General features: G+C 36.8%; 1 protein-coding gene across 2 annotated transcripts in view; it reads left to right on the top strand.

The window, feature by feature from the left end:
* Nucleotides 1-23,528, top strand: part of dcaf17 (ddb1 and cul4 associated factor 17) — a 131,855-nt gene that overhangs the window by 102,580 nt on the left and 5,747 nt on the right. For both annotated transcript variants that reach the window (XM_039757614.1, XM_039757615.1), the window contains exons 8-14: nucleotides 3,089-3,196; nucleotides 4,185-4,290; nucleotides 6,033-6,175; nucleotides 8,938-9,047; nucleotides 10,992-11,073; nucleotides 18,183-18,266; nucleotides 22,059-22,214. In XM_039757614.1, coding sequence (XP_039613548.1) covers nucleotides 3,089-3,196; nucleotides 4,185-4,290; nucleotides 6,033-6,175; nucleotides 8,938-9,047; nucleotides 10,992-11,073; nucleotides 18,183-18,266; nucleotides 22,059-22,214 — 789 coding nt within the window. The remainder of the gene's footprint in view (nucleotides 1-3,088; nucleotides 3,197-4,184; nucleotides 4,291-6,032; nucleotides 6,176-8,937; nucleotides 9,048-10,991; nucleotides 11,074-18,182; nucleotides 18,267-22,058; nucleotides 22,215-23,528) is intronic.

Below are 23,528 nucleotides of genomic sequence, written 5' to 3' on the forward strand. Positions count from 1 at the left end.
TTCTACAGTGAGATTGAAAATTTCAAAGTTGCCCTTTTTCTGTGGAGTGCTATCCAAGCAAATTCACCCTAAGAAATCACAAAAAAATCTGAAAGCTCCATCCAGAGAACTATAGACTTACTGTTACAGATCTGCACGAGAACCATCTTTTCCCACCCTCTCCAACATATGCAGTTTTTAATGTCTAGAAAACATTCGGGATTAAATCACTTAGAGATCTATACATAGACAATGTCTTTACATCCTACGAACAACTACACTCCAAATGTAACTTTCTAGAAACACATTTATTTCACTACCTTCAAATTAGAAACTTTGTTAAATAAAACCTGCTCTCACCACCCACCTACCTCGGAAAAAATTCCGGAAAAAATATTGATCAGTCTTGAGGACTCACACAGCATTTCTATAATATATAAAAACATTTTACAGTCCCATCCTTTCAAAGATCCAAGAGTACAGTAGGAAAAGGATCTCTAACTCAACATCTCAGAAAAGGTATGGAAGGTAGCAATACACAAAATTCACTCGAGCTACGTATGCACAAAGCATAGAATTATTCAACTTAAAATTATATATTGAGCACATCTCATTTAAAATTGTGTTTCCACGGCAAGATCCAACCTGCAAACGTTACGATCAAGTTCCAGCCTCATTGGGACATATGTTTTGAGCCTGCACCAAATTAAGATCATTTTATACCAAAATCTTGAAATGCCTTTCAGACAGCCTTGGTGTCACAATCCCTCCTAATCCACTAACAGCTGTGTTTGGAGTACTTCCAGGATGGGCTTAAAGTGGAGAAGGACCAACAAACTGTAATTGCCTTTACTACACTATTGGCACGTAGACTTACCTATGCCCCACGGCATGATGGAACCTCCTCCAAATTTGACAGTAGGTAGCAGGTGTTTTTCTTGGAATGTGGTGTTCTTCTTCCACCATGCAAAGCGCTTTTTGTTATGACCAAATAACTCCATTTTTGTCTCATCAGTCAAAAGCACTTTGTTCTAGAATTAATCTGGTTTGTCTAAATGAGCATTTGCATACAACAAGCGACTCTGTTTGTGGTGTGAGCGCTGAAAGGGCTTCTTTCTCATCACACTGAATTTTAGAACGATGTACAGATACACCATCTGCAGTTTTTTGTAGCCTTCCCCTAAACCATGATATTGTACAATCTTTGTTTTCAGATCTTTTTGAGAGTTGATCCCATGCTGTCACTCTACAGAGGAGAGTCAAAGGGAAGCACAAATTGCAATTGACCACTTAAATACCTTTTCTCATGATTGGACACACCTGTCTATGAAGTTCAAGGCTTAATGAGCTAATCCAACCAATTTGGTGTTGCAAGTAATCAGAATTGAGCAGTGACATGCATTCAAATCAGCAGAATTACAAGGGGACCCAAATTTTTGCACAGCCAGTTTTTCACATTTGTTTTAATTTCATACAACTAAATACTGCTTCTCTAAAAATCTTTGTTCGGAAAACACCCAAGTGCTCAGATGTTCCTAGAAAATGAAAGACATACCACTGCTATCTTTTTTTGTTGAAAGTAGAGTCAATTGTTATGCAGGCTGAGAGGGGTTCCCAAACTTTGTCATATAACTGTATCTATTTTCTTAGTTTTATTAGTTTAAAGTTTTACTCTGCTGGCCTAGTTTTCTTTCTCATGGGGGGTGTTGACTTGTTTCGAACGTAGTTTTATTAAACTTGACTAACATGTATGGAATGTTATTTGATTTTAATAAAATCAATAAAATGCAAAAAAAAAGTAAATGTTACAATTCACACAATACTGTCCTCACAAAAAGACTGTCTTGTATGGCTTTCATAGAATGATAGCCAGAAGAAAGCCGTTTCTCTCCAAAAGAAAATGTCTGCACAGTTTGAGCCTATAGTATTCTGTCTGAAGAAGCCAGAAGGCTTTTGAAATAATGTTCTTTGGGCAGGCAAAACACCAAAGGTGAGTTGTTTTGTCATTGTTTATAACACCATGTTCATTATAAACCAAGCACAGCACATCATAACAAGAATCTCATACCAACCATCGATCATGACAGTCAACATGCGATGACTTGAGGTCGATGTGCAGTTATAAAAGAAAGTATAATGCCATTTGACCAGTAGCTAAAGTTTTGACAAAACTTGATCATGAGACCATTAGAGTGATCCTAAGCAGACCAGCAAGTCTACAATTGAATTTTCTTGAAAAAGAAAAGAATGAAGGTTTTGGAATGTCAAAGTCGAAGTTCACACCTCTACCCTACTGAAATGCAGTCATAGGACCTTAGGAAAGCCATTTTCAAATGAATGCCCTCAGACTTCTCTGATCTGTTATGAGGAGAAGAAGTAGGCCAAATTCCTCCAATATGATGGAAGAAGCTCCTTAGCATAAACAGAAAATGATTACTTAAAGTCATTGCTGCTGAAAGGGGTTGCACTGGCTACTTAATCATGTTCAGCTCGTCAGCATAAATGTGTCAATTTCTGAAATACTGAGATAAATTATTTCAACCAGGAAAAAGAATAATGTGATCATCCAAGGATTTGCCTGTGGAAATTTATCTTGTGGATGCTTTCACCGTCTTCTACCTGTGACTGCTGAAAGTGTGTGTGTAGCAAAGAAACGTCCAAGCAATCATAGTGCAACCCAGTTAAGCATTTACATGGCCAAGTAATCAAGTTATTCGCTGAAAAATCTACCTTTGTTATCCAGGTGCCTTAGACACCAATAACCTAGTTTATCTAACCGGAACAAGGATTTAAATGACCTTTTAGAGATCAGGTTTCCATGAATAACCAGATTATTAAAGTGCACATAAACACTTTTGTTGAGTACAGTTTCCTGCACCAACAAAGTGTCCTTGGAAACTGGAGTAATCATTGTAACTTAATTAGTAAGTAATTATTGATTGTATTCAGCTCAGACTACCCTTCTTTCTCGAAAATGTCTGGTACATTTTGATTAGTGTCTTCTAGAACACTTCCATTAACACTAAGTACCATATTCATGGATATTTTCAGTATTGTTGGTTTAATTCATTTTAATTTTCACATAGCATTTGTTCACTCACTTTTGTAGGTTTTTGGAAATAATATCATCGATGCCACTATCTCTCATGGTATACTTATTGTAACATACAGCATGGGACTGGTGCGACTGTACAGCTTTAAACAAATAACAGAAAAGGTGAGCACATTGTTGAGTTTTTCTTTCTAGTTTTTATATAGAAGTAACTTTTAATTCATTGAAAGTCCAGTATGAAATTATACTCGTATTTTATCCCATTAACCAGGGTTTGCATAAACAGTAGTGTCTCTGTTAGCTACTGCAGCATTCAGTCTACAAAACACGTCATGCTTATACAGTGAACACCAAGTTGAAGTGCATTATGCAATATGTATAGGATATGTAAGCGTACATGATTAAGAGATTTGCTCAAGTTCTCAGAATCCATTTATTTCTTGTCTGACTCTGTGCCAGGCTTTCCATTTTCAAAACTAAAGGTTGACAAACTTTTTTATTTCAACAAGTATTATAATATGACATTATTGTTTGTCTGTTAAGGAGCTGGCAATGATTCCTTGTTTTTTAAATACAGGGCTGTATTTTTTTTAATAATTCATTGTGTAAAAATTAGGAATGAAGAATTTTCTGCATTTTCTGTCAAGAGTTTATTGCTGAAACCCTTGTAAATTTATTCTGAATAGTTTTGAACAGTTTAATATAAACACTTATAAACACTTTGAGCAACAGTTATTTAGTCCCTTGCCGTGCTCTTTCTTAATTCTACCCATGTATAGTATGGTCAGAGTTGGTGTTTTAAGGTATTAAGCAGCTCATTAATGTCACACATTGCTTGCCTTGAATTACATTTCTTTGCCTTAATCTATCACCTGTTCAAACCAGAAGTCTACTCTTGTAATAGAAAACACATGTTTAATTAACAAATCCGGTACCATTGCACTTTTCATAGGAACTGGGGTTTTCTATACACTGAGTTAAAGATAAGGTTTGGAAGTTTTTGTTAAAAGATTTTTAAAACGCAGTACTGTAGAATCAAAAATGCAATATTTTTCAGAGACCTAGAAAAATATATGTCAGGTTAAAGGGGATGCTTCAAATTGTTTTTTTGTTCAGCCAGCGATTAATTTGTCTTGTATTTCATGTTTTCTAGTTTATGCTACAAAAATCAGTGCTTGGACAGAAGTTTGAAAAGAATGGATGTCCTGGCTTAGTAGGGTTACCACCATTTGGTATTCCTTTTAACATTCAAATAACAGGTATTTTTTTATTTTGTAATAAGAAAACTTCAAAAATGATTTTGTTTAAAAATGACACAAAAAGAACTAACATAAAAAACAAAACAGGAACATGTAGATTAAAATAAAAGTTGTGATCAGATCGCATATCCTAAAATTATAAAGACAACTACAGCTGTATGCACATAATTTACATTGGCTGGAGAGCTATGCTTCTGATGAAATATAATATTTAATCCTGGCCTACCAACATTTGAATTTTTCAATGTGGAAAACAGAATTTGTTTTAGAGTGTGCTTATCTATACATTATTAAATCATTTGGAAATATGTGTGTTTTCTTAAATTAATGGAATGGTATTTTCCAAAAGCCACATATTATTCGTTCAAGGTTTTCTTTAGTATATATATATTTGTATTTTATTCTGGTTCTTTGTTCATCTTTTCTATTTCAATGCTCTGTATAGGCATTATGTATCTTTATTTAGTGTTTAATGCAGCTAATGCAACATGAGATACAATAATATTCCCTATCATTCTTTCTTAATTTCTGTGAAGCACTTTGAGCATGTGAAGGGCACAACAGATTTATTATTATTATTATTATTATTATTATTATGTCTTTTCAATATTTTGTTAAGGAGTTACATTTTTCCCGTAATTGAATATAGAAGTTTCACTTAAATATTTCTTAGGCATTGAAAAAGCTTTCTGGTAATTTTCACCATGTTCATTTTAGACCTGAGTGGAATAATTGTAATTCCATGTATAGCTGTTCATAACCCATTGTTATATGCCTTAGGCAGATGTGATGGAAATAAGTGTTTTTATTTATTTTTTTTTTAACATCTGTCATATTGACATTTTCCAATATTTGAACTAGAAATTTTGCCTATTAAGTCCAGTATATATGTTGATGGAGATATTTCATAACATGTTACCTCTTACATTATGGTTTGGCAGAATAGTTTCTTTTGATTTCATTGTTTAATGTTAAACATTCAGTCATGTGAAATTTGTTTTTTTATCTCCAACCAGTTACCTAATCAGTGACCTATCCCAACAAGTCATTCCACTATTATTTCACCTCATGTGCTTGTTTAGGTCTTTTTTCTTCATTTCTGCTAAATTGTTTTCAGCAATTTATCTCATAGTTAATATTATTTGTGCCAATATATGTTAATTCCCCACATGATGCTTCATAAACAAATGAATGGGAAATCCCCAAATAAACTCCTAAAAAGCAAGTCTGGCACAAATAATCTGTCCCAGCAAAAATTCTGCTGAAGTTTTAATTTAGTTTATTGATTTGCTAAATAATCAATGTTTCACTCTAAAATGGTCACCTTCAACTCTGTGTTAATAATAATAATTAATTACATTCATATAGCACTTTTTCTAACCTGCTCAAAGCGCTTTACATGGACACCAGTTCAACCACCTCCAATATGCAGCACCCACCTGGACTGTTGACACATTAGTATTGTCACTGATTGATTTTGTTTTGTAACTAATTTTGATCATGGATCTAGATTTAAACAATACTTTTTTCTGAGGTACCATGGATGGTAAAAATGAATGTAAAAATGAGCAGTTTGGAAAATAAATGGGAATTTTCCCATGTATAGTTGAATCAGCAAATTAAAGTATGCTTTAGTTCAACCACCAACCTTACATGTTGAAAATTATACTATAGTGTTAATCATTGTACTGCATTTTTTAATTAAAAAAATCTGATTCTTCTTATTTTTTTTTTCTCAACAGAGCCTCCTCTGTTACTGCTTGAGGTGTCTTGTCTGGAAAATGCTTTACAGATTGGTGGATTCCCCTGGCATTATATTGTTACACCGAATAAGAAGCAAAACAAAGGCATCTATCATATTTGTTCGCTAAAGGATGATCTGCTGGTACTTAGCTAGTGGTCATTTGCTATCCTCAGATATTGTTTAGCTCCTTGTTCTCCATGTTCCGGCCAAGCTAAAGCCACTTAAAAAAAATGAAGTGCTTGGAAAATCCAAGCAAGTATACTTACGCACTAATTTGTCTAATTTGCTTGTACAAACCACGTTTATAACAACAAAATACTTCACCAGAAAAATCGGAAGTGGTCTCCCCTAGACTTTCTCGTATACTCAGATATGGGGATGGATATTTGAGGAGAAAACCACAAGACAATGATTATATTATTTATATTATGTACATTAAAGAACCATCAACAAAAAATCAAATCAAATTAATAATACTAGCCAACCCGTGGCGTACCATACGCTGCATAATCAGGCCGGTTTTTTAATAATTTTTAAGCACTGGGACAAAATTTACATTTGAAAAATCGGTAATGTAATAAATCAGCAAGAAAAGCAACATTGTAACAATGCACGGAACGAACCAACACTCAATCGTCCGTGACTGAAAACTGGCGGACCACAATCGAGCCTTCCCTTGCCAGACGGAGGGATGGGGTTGCACGCTGCGGAGTGTGGAACAGGAGGAGAGGAGAAAGACGTCCATTCAGCTCCCTCTGTCATGCTAGTCTGCTGAATTCTCATTCAGTATGTACCTCTCGCTCATGTGCCCACCTCCAACTCATCACTTGAGTCGTTGGCTGCTTTTCTAAATATAATCCACCAAGACACCTGACCACGGTAGTAGTGAGGTGGGAGGGGGGTGTGCACAAAGCGTAGGGACGCAAGCAGTGGGAGTGTATGAGTCGCACTTAGTGGGAATTCCACGCTTTGCAGCCCGAATGGGGTTCAACAGCTTATCTACGTCTCTCTGCGCCGTGTAGACACGCTCAATGTCATGCATAATTATTTATTGAATGCTAAACACTTCTGGAAAGACACGGTTGTCTAAAATGGGTTGATATGAGAATACAACAGTAAGTGAATGAAAAGATGGAACTCTGGAGAGAGCAAAATACAACACAATAGTGAACCCGTGGCATAACAAACGCCGCATAATTATTGATGGTTGAACACTTCTGGAAAGACACAGTTGTCTAAAAAGGGAGGGTTTGAGGATACAACAGAAAGTGAATGAAAAGATGGAACTCTAGACTTTTCATTGCTCTGTGCAGTTTTGGCTGCCTTTCTATATATAATCCACCAAGACACCCGACCACGGTAGTAGCGAGGTGGGAGGGGGGTGTGAACAAAGTGTAGGAGCATCTAAGAAGACGCATGTTTGTCGCGGACGCGAATTGCTGTATGTAGCATGTAAAACAGTTTGCTATGGTGCATGCGGTCGTGCGTCGTAACCGAAAACTCGGTTTTTAAAGACTGCTTACTTCATTGTGTTTTAACCTCAGTTGTAAAGGATTGTTTTAAGGATCCCATGGGATACCCCTCGCAAACCGTTTCACACGCTGCATATGGCGATTCACCTCAGCGAGAAGCATGCCTCTATGAACAGTCAACGTAGCTCGGAGGTGCATCACATGCACATGACATTAACCTGACCTGCACTGCATGTGGCCTCTATGACAGGCGAATATAAATGACTCTATTTTTTCTGTGTCCTCGCGTCCGAGTTGGTGGGCGTGACCCTGCGAGTTGTCATCGTATCCAATGGTCTTGGAGTTGGTGGGCGTGGCTCCTTCCTGCATGCACCATAGGTGTCTGACTTGTCGGCGGCTTAGTGAATCCACGCCCCTTCCGGCGTGCTTTTCATGGTTGTCTTGCCTTTCCATGGGTGTCTTGCCTTAGTGAATTATATATATAGATATTGAACAATTATTATAAAAGTAAAGTTGAATAAATTGGACTCTGCAGCCACATGAATAAAAAAGAACCACTTCCGGTTAGCGGAAAAAGCTCAAAAGTTGATAGAAATCTACATTTTGTACCCATAAGTACCAAAATTTGGCTGACCTAACTGAATGCGGACTAAAGTTATTGTGTTTACATACACACACTCAGACAGACACACAGACATAATTCCAAAATTGGTATTTTCGGACTCATGGAGGTTTAAAACGCCAAGATTAATCAAAATCTCAAAGTCAAATTTTTGGACAATTACAATACAATTACCCTATACTTTGTATACGAGAATGTGAAAAGGGGATTAAAATGTGTGCAGTTCCTATCTAGCTAATAAATGCATGCTCTTTTTTTTAATTTGAGAAATCATCAGTAGACAAACAAAATACCATTTTACAGAGTTCTGTAGATACATTCATTGTGAGTCACAGCTGCAAAACATAATTGTACTGGGAAAGAAAAGTTCTGTTTCATAGTGTAGCTGAATAACTACAGTGAAGTGAGGTGCCTACTATATAGCAAGATTTGATTAACGTAATACATAAAATTAATCCTTTTGCCTTCTTAGCATAATATAACAAGCACAAACAACTCAGTATATTTTTCTGTTTCTCGCACTCGCTAGTATGTGTTAGTCTGCACAGTTTTTTAATTCATTGATCACTTTATTAAAGAAAAGACAAGAAACTTTCAGTTCAGCTTTGGATGGAGGTGGTTGTGAGTGATATGAGAAAAACATGTCTAATCCTGAAGGATACTAAATAATATGAAAATTGGATAAAAAAAAATTGGCAGGTAGAGAATATGAGTGCAATTAAGTATTGGATGTAAAATTCTCTGTATATTTGATAAGTTGTTCATGAAGCCATATAAGTTAATATTCATTTTCTTATGCATTTATCCAGGCAAAGAATGGAATTCAGGAAATGAATTGTTGTTCAATGGAGTCCGACTGGATATACTTCCATCCTGATGATTCTGGGAGAATCATACATGTTGGACCAGGGAAGATTAAGTGAGTGTAGTTAAACTTTGCTTTGTGTCAAGTGCTCTGGCTTCTCATGACTCTGTTCTGTATGTAAATATGGATGGGTGGAAAATTAAAAAAAAAAAAAATCAGACATGAGCATTAGTAACCTTTGTGCCCTAGGAACCAAGTTACTCGAGCTATTCTTAAACATTTCAGTAATTATTTACTGCTCTGATGCTGATCTTTCTTATCATAAAATAGATCATTTCGATAGCATTGACAAGGATTCATATTTAATTACAGAATTACAGTATTTGAGGGTTCTTCTAGAGTGTCTGTCTTGCACAATTTGACTTCAAAACTAATCAGCACACTTTCATCTCTTAATTGGCTTAAGTTTTGAGTTTGGCATTTTTCCGTCCAGCCTTTTTAGCCCTAGACCATCCTCAAGAAACTGTGACACAGAGACAGACATACACCCATCATCGAAATATCACTGTTTTCGGTATCAGGGAACCCTAAAACATCGAGATCGGTCAAAAACCGGAGATCGAAATTTTTGACAAATCTAAAGCTTTTGCTCCTCCCCCCATAGACAGTAGGTTATGGTGTAGGAGGGTGCAAAGCAAAAAACAATAGTTTATTCTAATACAGCTATTCCTAAATTCACAAAATTCCCTGGGAGGGTATCATGTGTTTAGGTTTGTGAATGTACATTAATCTCGGAAATTAACATCATCCTTAATAAAGCTGTTGAAACAACTTAGATTTTAAATTGTATGCCTCAAAACCTTGACTGCCCATTCAGGACTTATTTCTGCCTTGCTCGAAATACTGCAAGCTTCAGCTCTCCACACCTTGGAACTGGATTAGGTTGGTTAGATAAGAGATGGGTGGATGTAAAATAGCTGGTTACAGATTGGCCGTGGCAATTGAAGGAAACATTTTCAGAATCACATATTTAACATATAGTTAAATTCTTGTTAAAAGTCCTTTTGTGGTAAAATATCTTTATTTTGAAACATCAATGAACAGTATCGCTGGTTGCTTCAGATAAAAAGGTGTATGCATCTTGAGCATCTTGAGATATCTCTTTGATCTCTTTGCTCTTATCATCTACTTACAGATGTCTTTATTTGGAATCTCCATTAATGAATGTCCTGTTTTGATAGGGTACTTGTGTGCAAATTTAAGTTAAAATTGCCAAGGGAGAAGTTGGGACTTGAAGCCAATAAGTCTGACTCTTAGAAAGGTTATCAATACTGTACAGTATACAGTGAAACGTGTGTGCAAATGTGATGCCATCAATGCAGTACAGCAAGCAGGAAATGAGCAACTTTATTGAAATGATGTGTAAATATTATATATGTGTAATACTTCATGTAGACTGCAAGTTTTTTCATAAGGCGTTCCTTGTCTGGATTATAGGTGTTTATATAAAAAAAATACATGCAAATCAAAACTTCTTGATTGTTACCCTAAACAACCTAAATGCTATATTTTGCTATATTTATCTTTTTATGCAGTGTTTATGCCCATTTCCTCATTTGGGAAGCTCAGCCACCGTATGACAGTTTTAACCCATGTTGATGGTTAATGAAAACTTTCATAATGTGTTTTAAGTCCATCACTTATACCCTAGTGACACAGAATTTCAACAAAAAGCTCTACTAAAACTGAGTTATTTTTAAACATGAGCAACTTCAGATTTCATTGTGTTTGATTTGAAGCTTGTATTTTCTCATATTTTTCTACAGCGTACATTATCTGTGCTGTTTATATAATATGGCTTTCTTATGAATATTTATCATGATTGCAAGTAATTCTTGAGCCAAGAGTTAAGTTGACTTTGCAAAATTAGTGTGTGATCAATGTAAAATGTGAAGTGGTTGTTGATAAAATAATAAAGAATCTCACTAACTGTATGTTGCTCTGATAAAAGCTTTTTTTTTTTAAATTCCTGAAATATTTATGAGGGCTGTTTTACAGCATGCTGAAACTGACAGAAATCCATGATAGCCAGTACCAAGTTATGCAAGACTACATCATTGTTGCTGCTCGAGAAAACAAGGTAAGCTCTGTTTACACTTAACTCTTTTATGATCAAGTAATGTGTCTAAGCCTATGATCACACTGATAGATTTTCATTTAAAAACGGCATTTTAAAATGAAATCCATCTTTGTCCATACTGGCATTTTCACATCGCTTGCAAAAATGTCTCTGTCCACATTAAAACAGACAAATCATATATGATGTGGACGTTTGCTTAAATCTGGACATGCACGCATCAGCCGAAAAAAATGTTTTGCCTTTTGTGCATGTATACAGTATTCAAACTATACAAAGTGCAACTAGATGCATGCAGGTAAACAACACAACAAACATCATAAAAAGCAACTCTTCACTGCTTGCTATGTTGGGTGACCAATCAGAGAAATTAGGTATTGTAATGATTAGGATCCAGCTGGAAAATGGCCATGTAGTAAGCACAAATTAGAGTGTGATTAGAGTCTGTGTTTTCAAGAACATACATTTTCATCCATCCACACTGAAGATGCATTTTCAGACGTATACAGCACTAGAGAGCAAAGTTTCCATTATTGGAAGTTTAAAATATTGGGGCAGCAAGGACAAAAGACTAAGATGGAAACTAATGTCTGCATTTTTAAACTAAAACATAGCAGTGTGGATGGGGACATAGAGTAAAAATACTCAGGCAAGGATTTTGGATCCTGATAGCTAGAAATGGTATTTAGTTGAAAAGTGTATGTGACTTATACTTTTATAAATATCAGTAAAATTCTGAAGTCCAGAATCATAGTGATTAGAAGGTTTTATTTATTTAGTTAGTTAGTTACTATTGTGCCATTAATGGGATGCCGCATGACAAAATGCTTATATAGTAAACAGTACAATGTACTGTCAAAACCACATCTACAAACAATGAGAATGTAATGTACTTGAAAGGGTATGTTATCAAATTAAGGAAAAATGCACTGAACCAAGAGAATTTTGTATGTAGCAAAATACAGTACTCCTTTCAAAGTGGTAAAAATGGCCATTAAACCAAAAGAGAAAAATTTTAGTTCCATGTTAAAAACAATGCAGCCTCACAAACGTATCCAAGTAAGTAGAGAGAGAGTCACAAAGCTAAAATGATGTTCAGCAAGAGGTGTGATTTAGTGACACCTTGAGACTACAAGAAGAATGGTATTAGAATAAAATGGCTGCCTCACAGACTTAGACATTCACCAACATGCTCCACAATGAATAATAATCTAAGATTTATATTTAGGATCTGCACAATTGACTTTTGGCTGTCCGCTATTCAGTCATACTCCTTTAAAGCTTCAGAGACCAGGTTTTAATTCCTGGCCATGCCACCTTCTGAGTCTTCTTGATTTGTCCACATTGGTTTTGTTTTGAGTAGCACTGGCCTACAACCTACTGGCACGTCAGTGTAGATTTCAGCACTGGAGCAGCAGATACATGATGAGTGAAGACATGCAGCTGTGAGTTTATCATGGGAGAGGGGGGACTGGCCTTGTTTTCAAAAATGATATTTTCCAAGGAGCTTAGGTTACAGAAATTTTGCAGTTCAGAATGAAGTGCCATTACCTTCAAGTGAATATACTGATTTTGTTTTTTTTTTTAATTAAGTGTGTTTCAATGTGAAGAGAGTTGGTATCTTGCATGTTTTTTTTATGGCTGTTATTTCTTGATGCAGTATTCAGTCTTTTTACAGGGAATAGTTAAGATATTTGAATCCATTTCATCCCTGAGATTTCTGCTTTTTAAAATTTTCTTTGTGGCCCTTGCACTTATTATCATAATAGTAAAATATGATTTTGATGCTGATCTAGCCAATGAAAAAAATGGGCTTGCTGAACCACTGGAGTTTTATTATCTATCCATCCATCCATTTTCTAACCCGCTGAATCCGAATACAGGGTCACGGGGGTCTGCTGGAGCCAATCCCAGCCAACACAGGGCACAAGGCAGGAACCAATCCTGGGCAGGGTGCCAACCCACCGCAGGAGTTTTATTATTTAAAGTTAAAATTTTCCTGATTTCTTTTATTTAAGAGTAATTGAGACGTTTTTACGTTACTTTTCTCAGTTTTTTCATATGAATTTCCATGGAGAGATAGTAGCATTAAGAATGATCCTTTGTCATCTTCATAATCTAAAAAGCGCATAACATAAGTGACTGTCTTTGCTCTTTTTTGCTTTTTTTTTCCATTTCTCATGCTTAATCGGGAATTTTCAGGAGCTTCGTTATTCATGCCAGCCCAGATGTCTGAGTCAGAGGCAGTCAGTTTTAATCAGCAATCAGTGCTGAGAAACTAAAATCAAGGGAAAAATATAGGAAATATAGAGGGAGAAGTATTATATAAATTTTGACAAAAAAGATGGTCTGCTTTAATCAGTAATCAATGTGAGCTGTAAAGGAAAATGCTGCTTCAGTATAGTGCATTCAACTCTGTAACTTGAATAAAAATACAAGTAATCTTTCTAAACTTTCTAAATCAGTGTTATGGAAGATGTGCTAAGATGTACTTTTTTTCCTATATACCAGATGCATTGCAGGTTGCATTTTTGAGAAAAGAGCTTGTATTTTTAATTTGGAAGCAGCAATCTGAATGAAATATTGACAGTGCTGGCCATCTGTGATCAATTCCATTAAGCATGTGTCACTTTTCGGGGAGTATGTCAGGCTTGGCGACTACAGTTGCTGTTCTTGTTGCCAGACCACATCAATATAAACAACTGTAAAAACTGCTTTTGTGATAGATAGCAGGCATGGGCTGGTGTACTGACTGGAATTGTTCAAGGAGCCTTACCCGTCCCGGAAAGCCAAGTATAATGGAGAGGCATGGGGAGGTAACCTGCCTGGAGTATTTGCTCCATACCGACACACTAGGCGACACATCCCCAGGTCAGGCTGGGAACTGTAGTCCCGTGGGGCAGCCCTGTTGTGTTCTGAGGGTGCACTGCAGAAATTAGTGATCCCAACTTTGTGGGGCTTTCATCTTGTCCCACGGGCTTCCTATATATGGACAAGGTGCCGACACTGGAAGTACTTCCGGATACAGGATAAGAGCAGCAGCACAGCCTCATTTTAGGGAGTCAACAGTCAGGAGACAGTGGAAGACACTCACTTGGAGGAAAAGAATTGTATATACTCTGTGGTTGTACTGGTGTTGCTTTTCCCACTTGTTAAGGTACTGAGTAAATCATAAACAGGTTTTATTTGAATCCAGAATTGTGTTGGGTGTGATTGGGTCTTGGGTTTTGGGTTTAGTGGTGCCCCCTACTGGTTACATTAGCTAGCTCACATTTAACAACCGATTGACCACCTTACAGTGCAGTTGTAATTGCCCATTTTTTGTGACAGCCAATCGCGTGCTGCCTGACAGAGCCAGTTATGTGTGAAGGGTTAACAGGTATGGCAAGTTCAGCTGCAGTCTATGCCATTATTTTCTTATTTACATTCTGTCATGGTATGTAAAACATGAGACATCGGACAGATGAACTTCTCTTCTGTTTGTGAAGTCCAAAACACCAGCGTTCCTTATTGTTCAACGCCACATTCTATGTATTGTACTTCTGGATTACCATTCGTTGCTTGTCAGCTCTCATGCACACAAAATCAAACATATTAACAAACACTAAGTTTTAAATAACACTACAAATTTTTGAATGGTGTTTTAGAAGAACTGGCTGTATTGCAACCCTGAGTTGCTTCTTGCACTTTATTTTGCATGTGGCAAACCAAGCAGGTTAAGAAAGGAAGTATCATGGTGCAGTGTCAGGGTTAAGTTTTGTCCAAAGGCCACAACCAAAATATTTTAGTGGATTATGACTTTTCTTTGAATTTTTATAAACTGATTTTGTGTTCATTAGGACAAAAGGATTCCCATAGGTCAAGTACAAGAATGGAAATATTTATGCTACAATCACCCAGAACCACTTTTACTGTGCATAAAAAAATGAAATGCAGGCTAGATACAAACTTAATTTCTTTTGGTGATTTAAGACATGAATGGTTAGGAGCATTGGCAATTCTAAATTGTCCCCAGTATGTGCTTGGTGTGTGGGTGAGTGTGTGCACCCTGCGGAGGGCTGGCGTCCTGCCCACAGTTTGTTTCCTGCCTTGCGCCCTGTGTTGGCTGGGATTGGCTCCAGCAGACCCCCGCGACCCTGTACTTAGCATATAGCAGGTTGGATAATGGATGGATGTATGGATTTATTCTCTTTAAAATAAATGGCTTTATGACATTGCAAAGCTTATGAATATTAGGAGAGCTTTTAAGCCAGATATACATTACATGACTTCTCATCGGACTTGATGACTGCAGCTGCTGATCTTGTCACTTGAGGATGTCAGATAACATGTCTAAAAATTGCAGGGAATGATAAATTGAAATGACTCCATAACAGCTTTCCAGCACAGTTTCATATTTTCAAAACATTGCAAGCCTGCCTCAGTCAATAACAGGTTCCCTGCCTGTGTAAATCCTTTCCAGGTATTTTTTTCTTTTTTGTTGTGGTACATAGAGCACAAAACATCTAACAGATTTGTATCTTGTGTTTGCAATGTCCCAAAAACCTGCATTCTTTATTCCTCATTTCTGTAATATATGCGTTCCACTTCCAGGTGAGGACTCGTTGATCATGAGCTCTCACATACACATGAGGCCACCCCTATGACTTAAGAAATAATCAAGCCTGTTTGATTTTGTCAGGTAAGTTGCAGACTGGTGGGACAGAATCACCGGGGATGTCAAACTACACAACCGCAGGCACCTGGCGCGCGCTGCAATTACATGGCCTTGAGATGGTTGTGTAAATGAAGTCTGCAACTGAAAATTGCCTGAAAAAATTATGTAATCTGACCTGACCTGTAATCAGTTCACACAAAGTAAGAAACCGCTTAGGAGTGTGTCATTTGAATATGCTGATGAGAATTAAAAATTTAGAGTTGGATGGAGTGCTTATTAATGTAGGTAACACTGAATATACAGAATTGGCAAATAAAGACAGGATAGAGAAATAATACATTATTTGCACACAGTACAGATTGTAGTGATATTTTTTTGCACTGCAAATTGCATGATATAAGAATAAAATTATCTGCAATAATTTCCATTTTATTTGCATCGAAAAACAAAGTAGCTCAAAGTCGTATTTTTTCCAAAGTCGTATGTTTTTGTTTTATCAACATTTTTTCATACATTTAATTTAGCGCACAACTTTTGTTTCACTTTTTGCCATTCAAAATTAGAAAAAACATTCTGTACTCCTAAAATATATGTAAGGAAATTAAAAAAGATAACTTGTGTTAAGCACGCAATGGAAAGGGGGCCTAAACCATAGAAGTCAGCTGTATAATATTATTGTATTACTTGTCTTTGGCTAAGTTAATCCCGCGTGAGCCATTTGCATTACAGTATCCTACATATGTACAGTTAGTTGATCTTTTACTGTGTACCTCCTCATTTGACTAAACATCTGAAATTACCCATCTAACAAATTTAATGTTCGTGGACAAATGGACAGATATGGTATAATGAAAGGAAACCTCTAAACTCTGCACTATTTTCAAACAGAAAACTAAATATACATCTGTGTGTCCATTGCTTTCTTTTATCTAACAACTGTCAGTCCTTTGTCTTTAAATGGAGTTACTCAAATTGTAACAACTTACAGAGTGACAGCAAGTGTGAGAGATACACAGAAAAGAGCGTGAGAGGAACAGACAGACAGAAAGCAAGCAAGCAAGCATGGCAGAGAGAGTGAGAGACAAGGCAGTAAGTATGATGGAGAGAGACTGCAAATGCTAATAAGAATTTAAAAACTAGTTGAAATATGAGAAGTGAAAACCTGGACTTGAAATAGAAAACGCATGCAAAGAGCTTATTGGAAACATAGACGAGGAAAACAAAAACGTCATCAATTTTGTGAAAGCTGTTTAAAAGCCTGTGCTCCCATAAAGTAATTCTTTCCATAAAAAGAATCTCAGTCAGACATTTGCCAACTGGCTGTCCAGCCGTTATCAGGAAAGTTAACAGTGCACAGCTTGAACTGTCTAAATGAGTATGTAAGACTGTGATGGTGGTGATGTTTAAAATGGCTGAGCAGGTGCAAATCTGAGATCAGACTGTTAAAAACATCTCTCTTTCCCATATGCTTTGTTGCCACATCTCATAAGCAGGATAAGTCTGTGAAACCCAAAATGTAACAAACATTCATCGATGTGATTACCAAAAGTAGATATACACTGTAAAAAGAAATATCTTTTAAAATGTGAGAGATGGGCACATGTCACTCCTCTCTTCAGGTCACCACTTTGACTCCCTGTAGTAGCACACTTTATGTTTTAGGTTCAAATTCCTGATACTCCCCTACAAAGTAGTCAGTGGGTCAGCACCTGAGTATATGGAGACACTGGTGAGTTGCTGTACTCCTCCTTGCCCACTCAGGTCTGCCAGGGAACAGTGTCTGGCGATGCCTCCTCTGTGTGATACCAAGCCTCAATCCAGACTGTTTCCCTGTGTGTTCCTAGTTGGTGGAACAAGCTACCCACCTCCATCCAAACTGCCTACTCCACCATTGTATCCAGGAAGCAATTGAAAACCCACCTGCCCTGCGAATATCTGTCTAGTTGCTCAGTGATATTTTATATTGTTGGTTAATTTGTTGTTAGACTAAATTTAATTGCTTTACTGATTGTGATCTTTGGCTGTATATTTAATAGTTATTACATTTTTTTCACTTGTAGCAGTCAAGTTTTTGTTAGCTGTCCTACTATACTTGCTGAACAAACGGGCCCTAGCCTAATGATTCTCGATTGTTTACCTCTTTTGTAAGTCCCTTTGGATAAAAGCGTCTGCCAAGCAATTAAATGTAAATACCTATAATTTATTTATGATTAAAATATATGTGCTATCTATTGTAAAAAAAAAAAGGTGACTCATTTTATTCTTCTTCTTAGAAACTTGCTTGTTTTTGTTAGTTTGGTGAAGACCTTGTGATGGTGCATACTGTGTGTGGCACCATATAAAGTAAAGCTTCATTGAGACTTCCATTTTTAGGTCATGTGATTTATTCATTGTGTGTAAAGATTAATGGATTCAAAACACTGTTTCCTTTTTCATTCTTTTTTTCGGAGTGCAGGCAAATCAGAAGATAACGGTCACTTCTTCAGGCCGTGTAGTGAAAAAGAGATATAATCAACTGGATGATGACCCAGAGCAAGAGGTATTTTATAAAACAATAGGTTTGATACAAGAAGATATGTTCACACTTTTTTTCTAACCATTTGTTTTATATCCATAATCTACTTCAGGGTTGCCGTTAGCCACAGCCTATCCCCTACAACATCAGGTACAAAGCATAAAACACCCCTGAGTAGGAGTGAAATTTCATAGCAGGCTACACTGATTACACACATCCCCACTTACTTAGCTTATGCACTCATTTACCTAATTCTTTAAATCATTGCCAGTTCTGATAAGCCAGCACTAGAGAGATAGAATCAACATTATTTGTCCCCAGGAGGAAATTTTTCTTTTTACAGAAGCTCTTTAAATAAATATGCGGGATTTTCAAATAGTTTCTGCACTTTTTTGTAACTCTATTTATTAAGAATTTCAAAAACAAATTACATCACTTTTCTACATAGTCACCTTTTTGATGCAATTTTCCCAGCGTCGTACCAACTTTTTAATGCCATTACCAAAAAATGTTTTTGATTGAGCACGTAGCCACTGATGCACCGCTGCTTTCACATCAGGGTTCTTCATTCATTGTAGTCGTAGCTGTAGCTGGACATCCAGAGTGCTCTGTATCCGTCACACTAGTACGGCCATTTTCAAAAATTTCAGTCCATTAATAGGTGACTCAAAGAGAAAGAAGTTTACCCCCATACTGAGCACACATGCAGAGATGAATTTGTACTCCCGGAACTCCTTCTGTCCACAAAAAACGTATGACAGAACGCTGTTCCTCTTGGTGCAATTTACAGTCATATGAAAAAGTTTGGGAACCCCTCTTAATTCTTTGGATTTTTGTTTATCATTGGCTGAGCTTTCAAAGTAGCAACTTCCTTTTAATAGATGACATGCCTTATGGAAACAGTAGTATTTCAGAGGTGACAATAAGTTTATTGGATTAACAGAAATTATCCAATATGCATCATGACAAAATTAAACAGGTGCATAAATTTGGGCACCCCAACAGAGATATTACATCAATACTTAGTTGAGCCTCCTTTTGCAAATATAACAGACGCCTCCTATAGCCTTTGATGAGTGTCTGGATTCTGGATGGAGGTATTTTTGGCCATTCTTCCATACAAAATCTTTCCAGTTCAGTTAAATTTGATGGCTGTGAGCATGGACAGCCTGCTTCAAATCATCCCATAGATTTTCGATGATATTCAAGTCAGGGGACTGTGACGGCCATTCCAGAACATTGTACTTCTCCCTCTGCATGAATGCCTTTGTAGATTTCGAAACTGTGTTTTCTTCAAACATTTTCTTGTTAGAATAGCCAACCCCTGTGTAACGTTATGTTTGTGACTGATGCTTGAACATTATCCTGAACAATTTGTTTGATATTTGGTTGAATTCATCTGACCCTCGACGTTAAAAGGGGCCCCAGTCCCTGAACTAGCTACACAGCCCCACAGCATGATGGAACCTCCACCAGATTTGACAGGAGGTAGCAGGTGTTTTTCTTGAAATGCGGTGTTCTTCTTCCACCATACAAAGCACTTTTTGTTATGACCATATAACTCAATTTTTGTCTCATCAGTCCAAAGCACTTTGTTCCAAAATGAATCTGACGTGTCTAAATGAGTATTTGCATACAACAAACGATTCTGTTTGTGGCCTGAGTGCAGAAAGGGCTTCTTTCTAATCACCCTGCCATACAGATGTTCATTGTGCAAATTGCACTGAATTGTAGAACGATGTACAGATACAACATTTGCAGCAAGATGTTCTTGCAGGGTCTTTGGAGATGATTTGTGGGTCGTCTCTAACCATTCTCACAATCCTGCGCATATGCCGCTCCTGTATTTTTCTTGGCCAGCCAGACCTGCTGGGTTTAACAGCAACTGTGCCTGTGGCCTTCCATTTCCTGAATACATTCCTTACGGCTGATACTGAACAGTCTTTGTTTTCAGATCTTTTGAGAGTTGCTTTGAGGATCCCATGCTGTCTGTCACTCTTCAGCAGAGAGTCAAAGGGAAGCACAACTTGCAATTGACCACCTTAAAAACCTTTACTCATGATTGGACACACCTGTGTATGAAGTTCAAGGCTTAACGAGCTGATCCAACAAATTTGGTGTTGCAAGTAATCAGCATTGAGCAGTGACAGGCATTCAAATCAGCAAGTTTTTCACATTTGATTTAATTTCATACAACTAAATACTGCTTCACTAAAAATCTTTGTTCGGTAAACACCCCAGTACTCAGATATTCCTAGGAAATGAAAGACATACCACGGTTATCTTTTTTGTTGAAAGTAAATTATTATGCAGGCTGAGAGGGGTTCCCAAACTTTTGCATATGACTGTATACTGTAAGTTTTGCAGCCATGTTTACAACAGGGTGACAACTCTTATAGTAAACTGCAAGGACAGCCGTCTTGCCAGACAGAACTAGTCACATGACACTCTCCGACATGACCAATTACTACTCGTTCCACCTTCACCATTTCCAACGAAAATATAAAAGTACGGAAACCTTTTGAACAACCCTCTTAAATATAGATTTACACACAAAATCTTTTTCTGAACACACACCGTAATGACCAAAAATGAAGAAAAATTAAAAAAAAAAAAGGAAAGAAGAAAAGTAAACTTCTGACATGACAGTCACAGTGAGATACTATATAGGCATATTGCCTTTGGTATAACAACAGCAGCATTTACTTATATAGCACATTTTTATACAAGTGATGTAGCTCAAAGTGCTTTACAGGATGAAGAAAGAGAAAAAAGACAATATATATAAAAATTAAAATTAGGCAATACTATTTAACGTACGCGTAAAATAAAATAGAATAAAAGTAAGGTCTGATGGCCAGGGAAGACAGAAAAAACAAAAAAGAACTCCAGACGGCTGGAGAAAAATAAATAAAATCTACAGGGGTTCCAGGCCACGAGACCACCCAGCCCCCTGTATGCATTCTACCTAACATAAATGATCTTAATCACTCCTCATGGTATTCAGGGTTCACATGGAAGAAGGAGTCCCAGTAGTTTCTTGACACACTTTTGCTTAATAATCCATTGGCTGAAAGTTCTCAGTGTTAGTGTGTCAAAGAGAGGATGTGCAACATTGTTCATAATGGCAGTCAATTTTGTTTTAATTCTCTCCTCCCCTACTACCTCCAGTGGGTCCAGAGTTCATACCATAACTGAGCCTGCACTTTTAACTAGCTTCTTGATTTGCTGAGCATCTCTTGAAGTGATGTTATCAGCCCACCACACCACAGCGCAGACAATGAGTTCCCCATATACTAAAAACAAATGTGTACGGCTTCATGAGTCCAGCAAGTCTGAAATTGAAATGTGAGTCTGGGAAAAGTTTTGTTTGTTAGAAATGGAAACAAGAAAGTGAAAATTAATATGACTGAGCCACTCCATCCATTCAGAGAAAGAACAACTTACTTGCACAGTCGCAGTGAGCACATGGCTTTTTATTTACTGTTTTTTATGACGTTATTGTGTGTAAGTCAAGTTTGTTAAACTAAGCACAGAACACCAAAATATGAAGACCCTGCATCATCTTTCCCGAAACACATTTGTTAGGTTCAACACAAAAAAACAACATTTAAGCATGCCAGTGTCTCTCCTGGCAAGTATAAAATGTAAATATCCTGTTATCATCTTGACCTTTCTTTTTTTATAGATGGATAAAACTAAAATGGGAAATTAAAGGTCTCTTTAAAGTCTTGTGTCATTAAATCTGAAGTCTGTGTTTAATTTCAGATAGTGTCATCGTCATCGATCCAATTTTGGTTTTCTTCCTAATTTTAGACATTTAAGATTGTTGAGTATGAAGATGAGCTGGACCTTTTGGCAACAGTAGCTGTGACTCAGACAGAAGCAGATGGGAAAGCCCTTGTTCGTCTCCATGACAACCAGACAGGAGTACTCATCAAGGAGATCAATCTGGAGGAATCTTGGGATGTGGTGAGTGTTTTCTTTTTTTTTCCTCTTAACTAGTAATTTAGGGATGTTTGCCAAGCTATAAATTAATATTTTATAACACAAATCTGAGTCATTTTGTGAATGGAGAAAAAAAGTTTTATTTAAAAGATACTAAAATATCATCACACACACTTAAACTGTTCTTTAAGGTATAAAATGCTTATTAATTCGGCATCTTATTGTTCCTGCCCAATAGTTTTTGCAGAGATGATGTGAAACAAGTACCACCTCTCCACACAGCACTTCTGTAGACACTGATCCTGTTGCTCCAACTCCTTCTAATCTGCTGCAAGCAGAGGACTAGTCAGTCTTTGTACCTTTTTTAATTATAACTACTATATTCACATAATCCATAGCTGTTTTATTCTAGGCAATGTGGCCCCCTAGTGGCCAAGATGTTGGACTGTAAACCTCAAAATTTCCCCATTCTGTTTTCCTGAGCAAATCAGTTTAACTTCCAGTGCTAGAAATATGGAAATGACAGTTATGTACTACATGTGTAAAGCACTTGGGGATTGTGTTCTGTAGATAGGCACATACAGAACTGAAAGTTCCCACCACACTGACCCCCCTTTGTTATTCTTTGCAAGTTGTTTAACATGTCAGTGCTACATTTGTAATGTAATATAACATTCTCATATTTCATTTCAAGGTTATGGTGTGCTATAGCATATTCCGACTCCAGAAATATGAAAACCATTGTATTGAACTAGTTGAAACACCTTGATAAGTTATTCATTATGGAACATATGTAAAATCACAAGGTTGCTGGTTTACTTTGTGTCACTGATTCAATGTATGACTCTGATGGTGTCATTTAACTTATCTAATGCTCATTATGAGAAAAATAAAGACTATACACTGCGTCTCTAAATGACCTTAAGATGAAGTCTACTATGCAAACCATTTAGCATATCTAAAAAGCACAGCCTTAATCTGTTGTGATTATAATTTCAACAGTCTGTTAATGATGAATTAAATGGCACTATCTTAAAGGAGCACAGTTAAATCATTTATCATAAAATGGAGGGCACATGAAACAACCCAGAATTTTCAAAGAACAGATCACCTCCTAAACCAGAGCAGCCGAGAAAGAAGAAGAACATCTTGATAATCAGTACAGAGTCCATAAACAACTTCTAAAGATTAGATATGTCACAACTGAAATGGGAGAAGCTGTGAGTCAGTTAACAATTGCTCTGGTACTTAAATAAATTAGAATGTTTGGTAAAATGGTGAGGAGGCAACCATATTTAGTAGAAGCTCTCAAAAAGGTACATGAGTCACTAAAAAATT

Source organism: Polypterus senegalus, chromosome 6 (assembly GCF_016835505.1).
Source record: "Polypterus senegalus isolate Bchr_013 chromosome 6, ASM1683550v1, whole genome shotgun sequence".
Lineage (NCBI taxonomy): Eukaryota > Metazoa > Chordata > Cladistia > Polypteriformes > Polypteridae > Polypterus > Polypterus senegalus.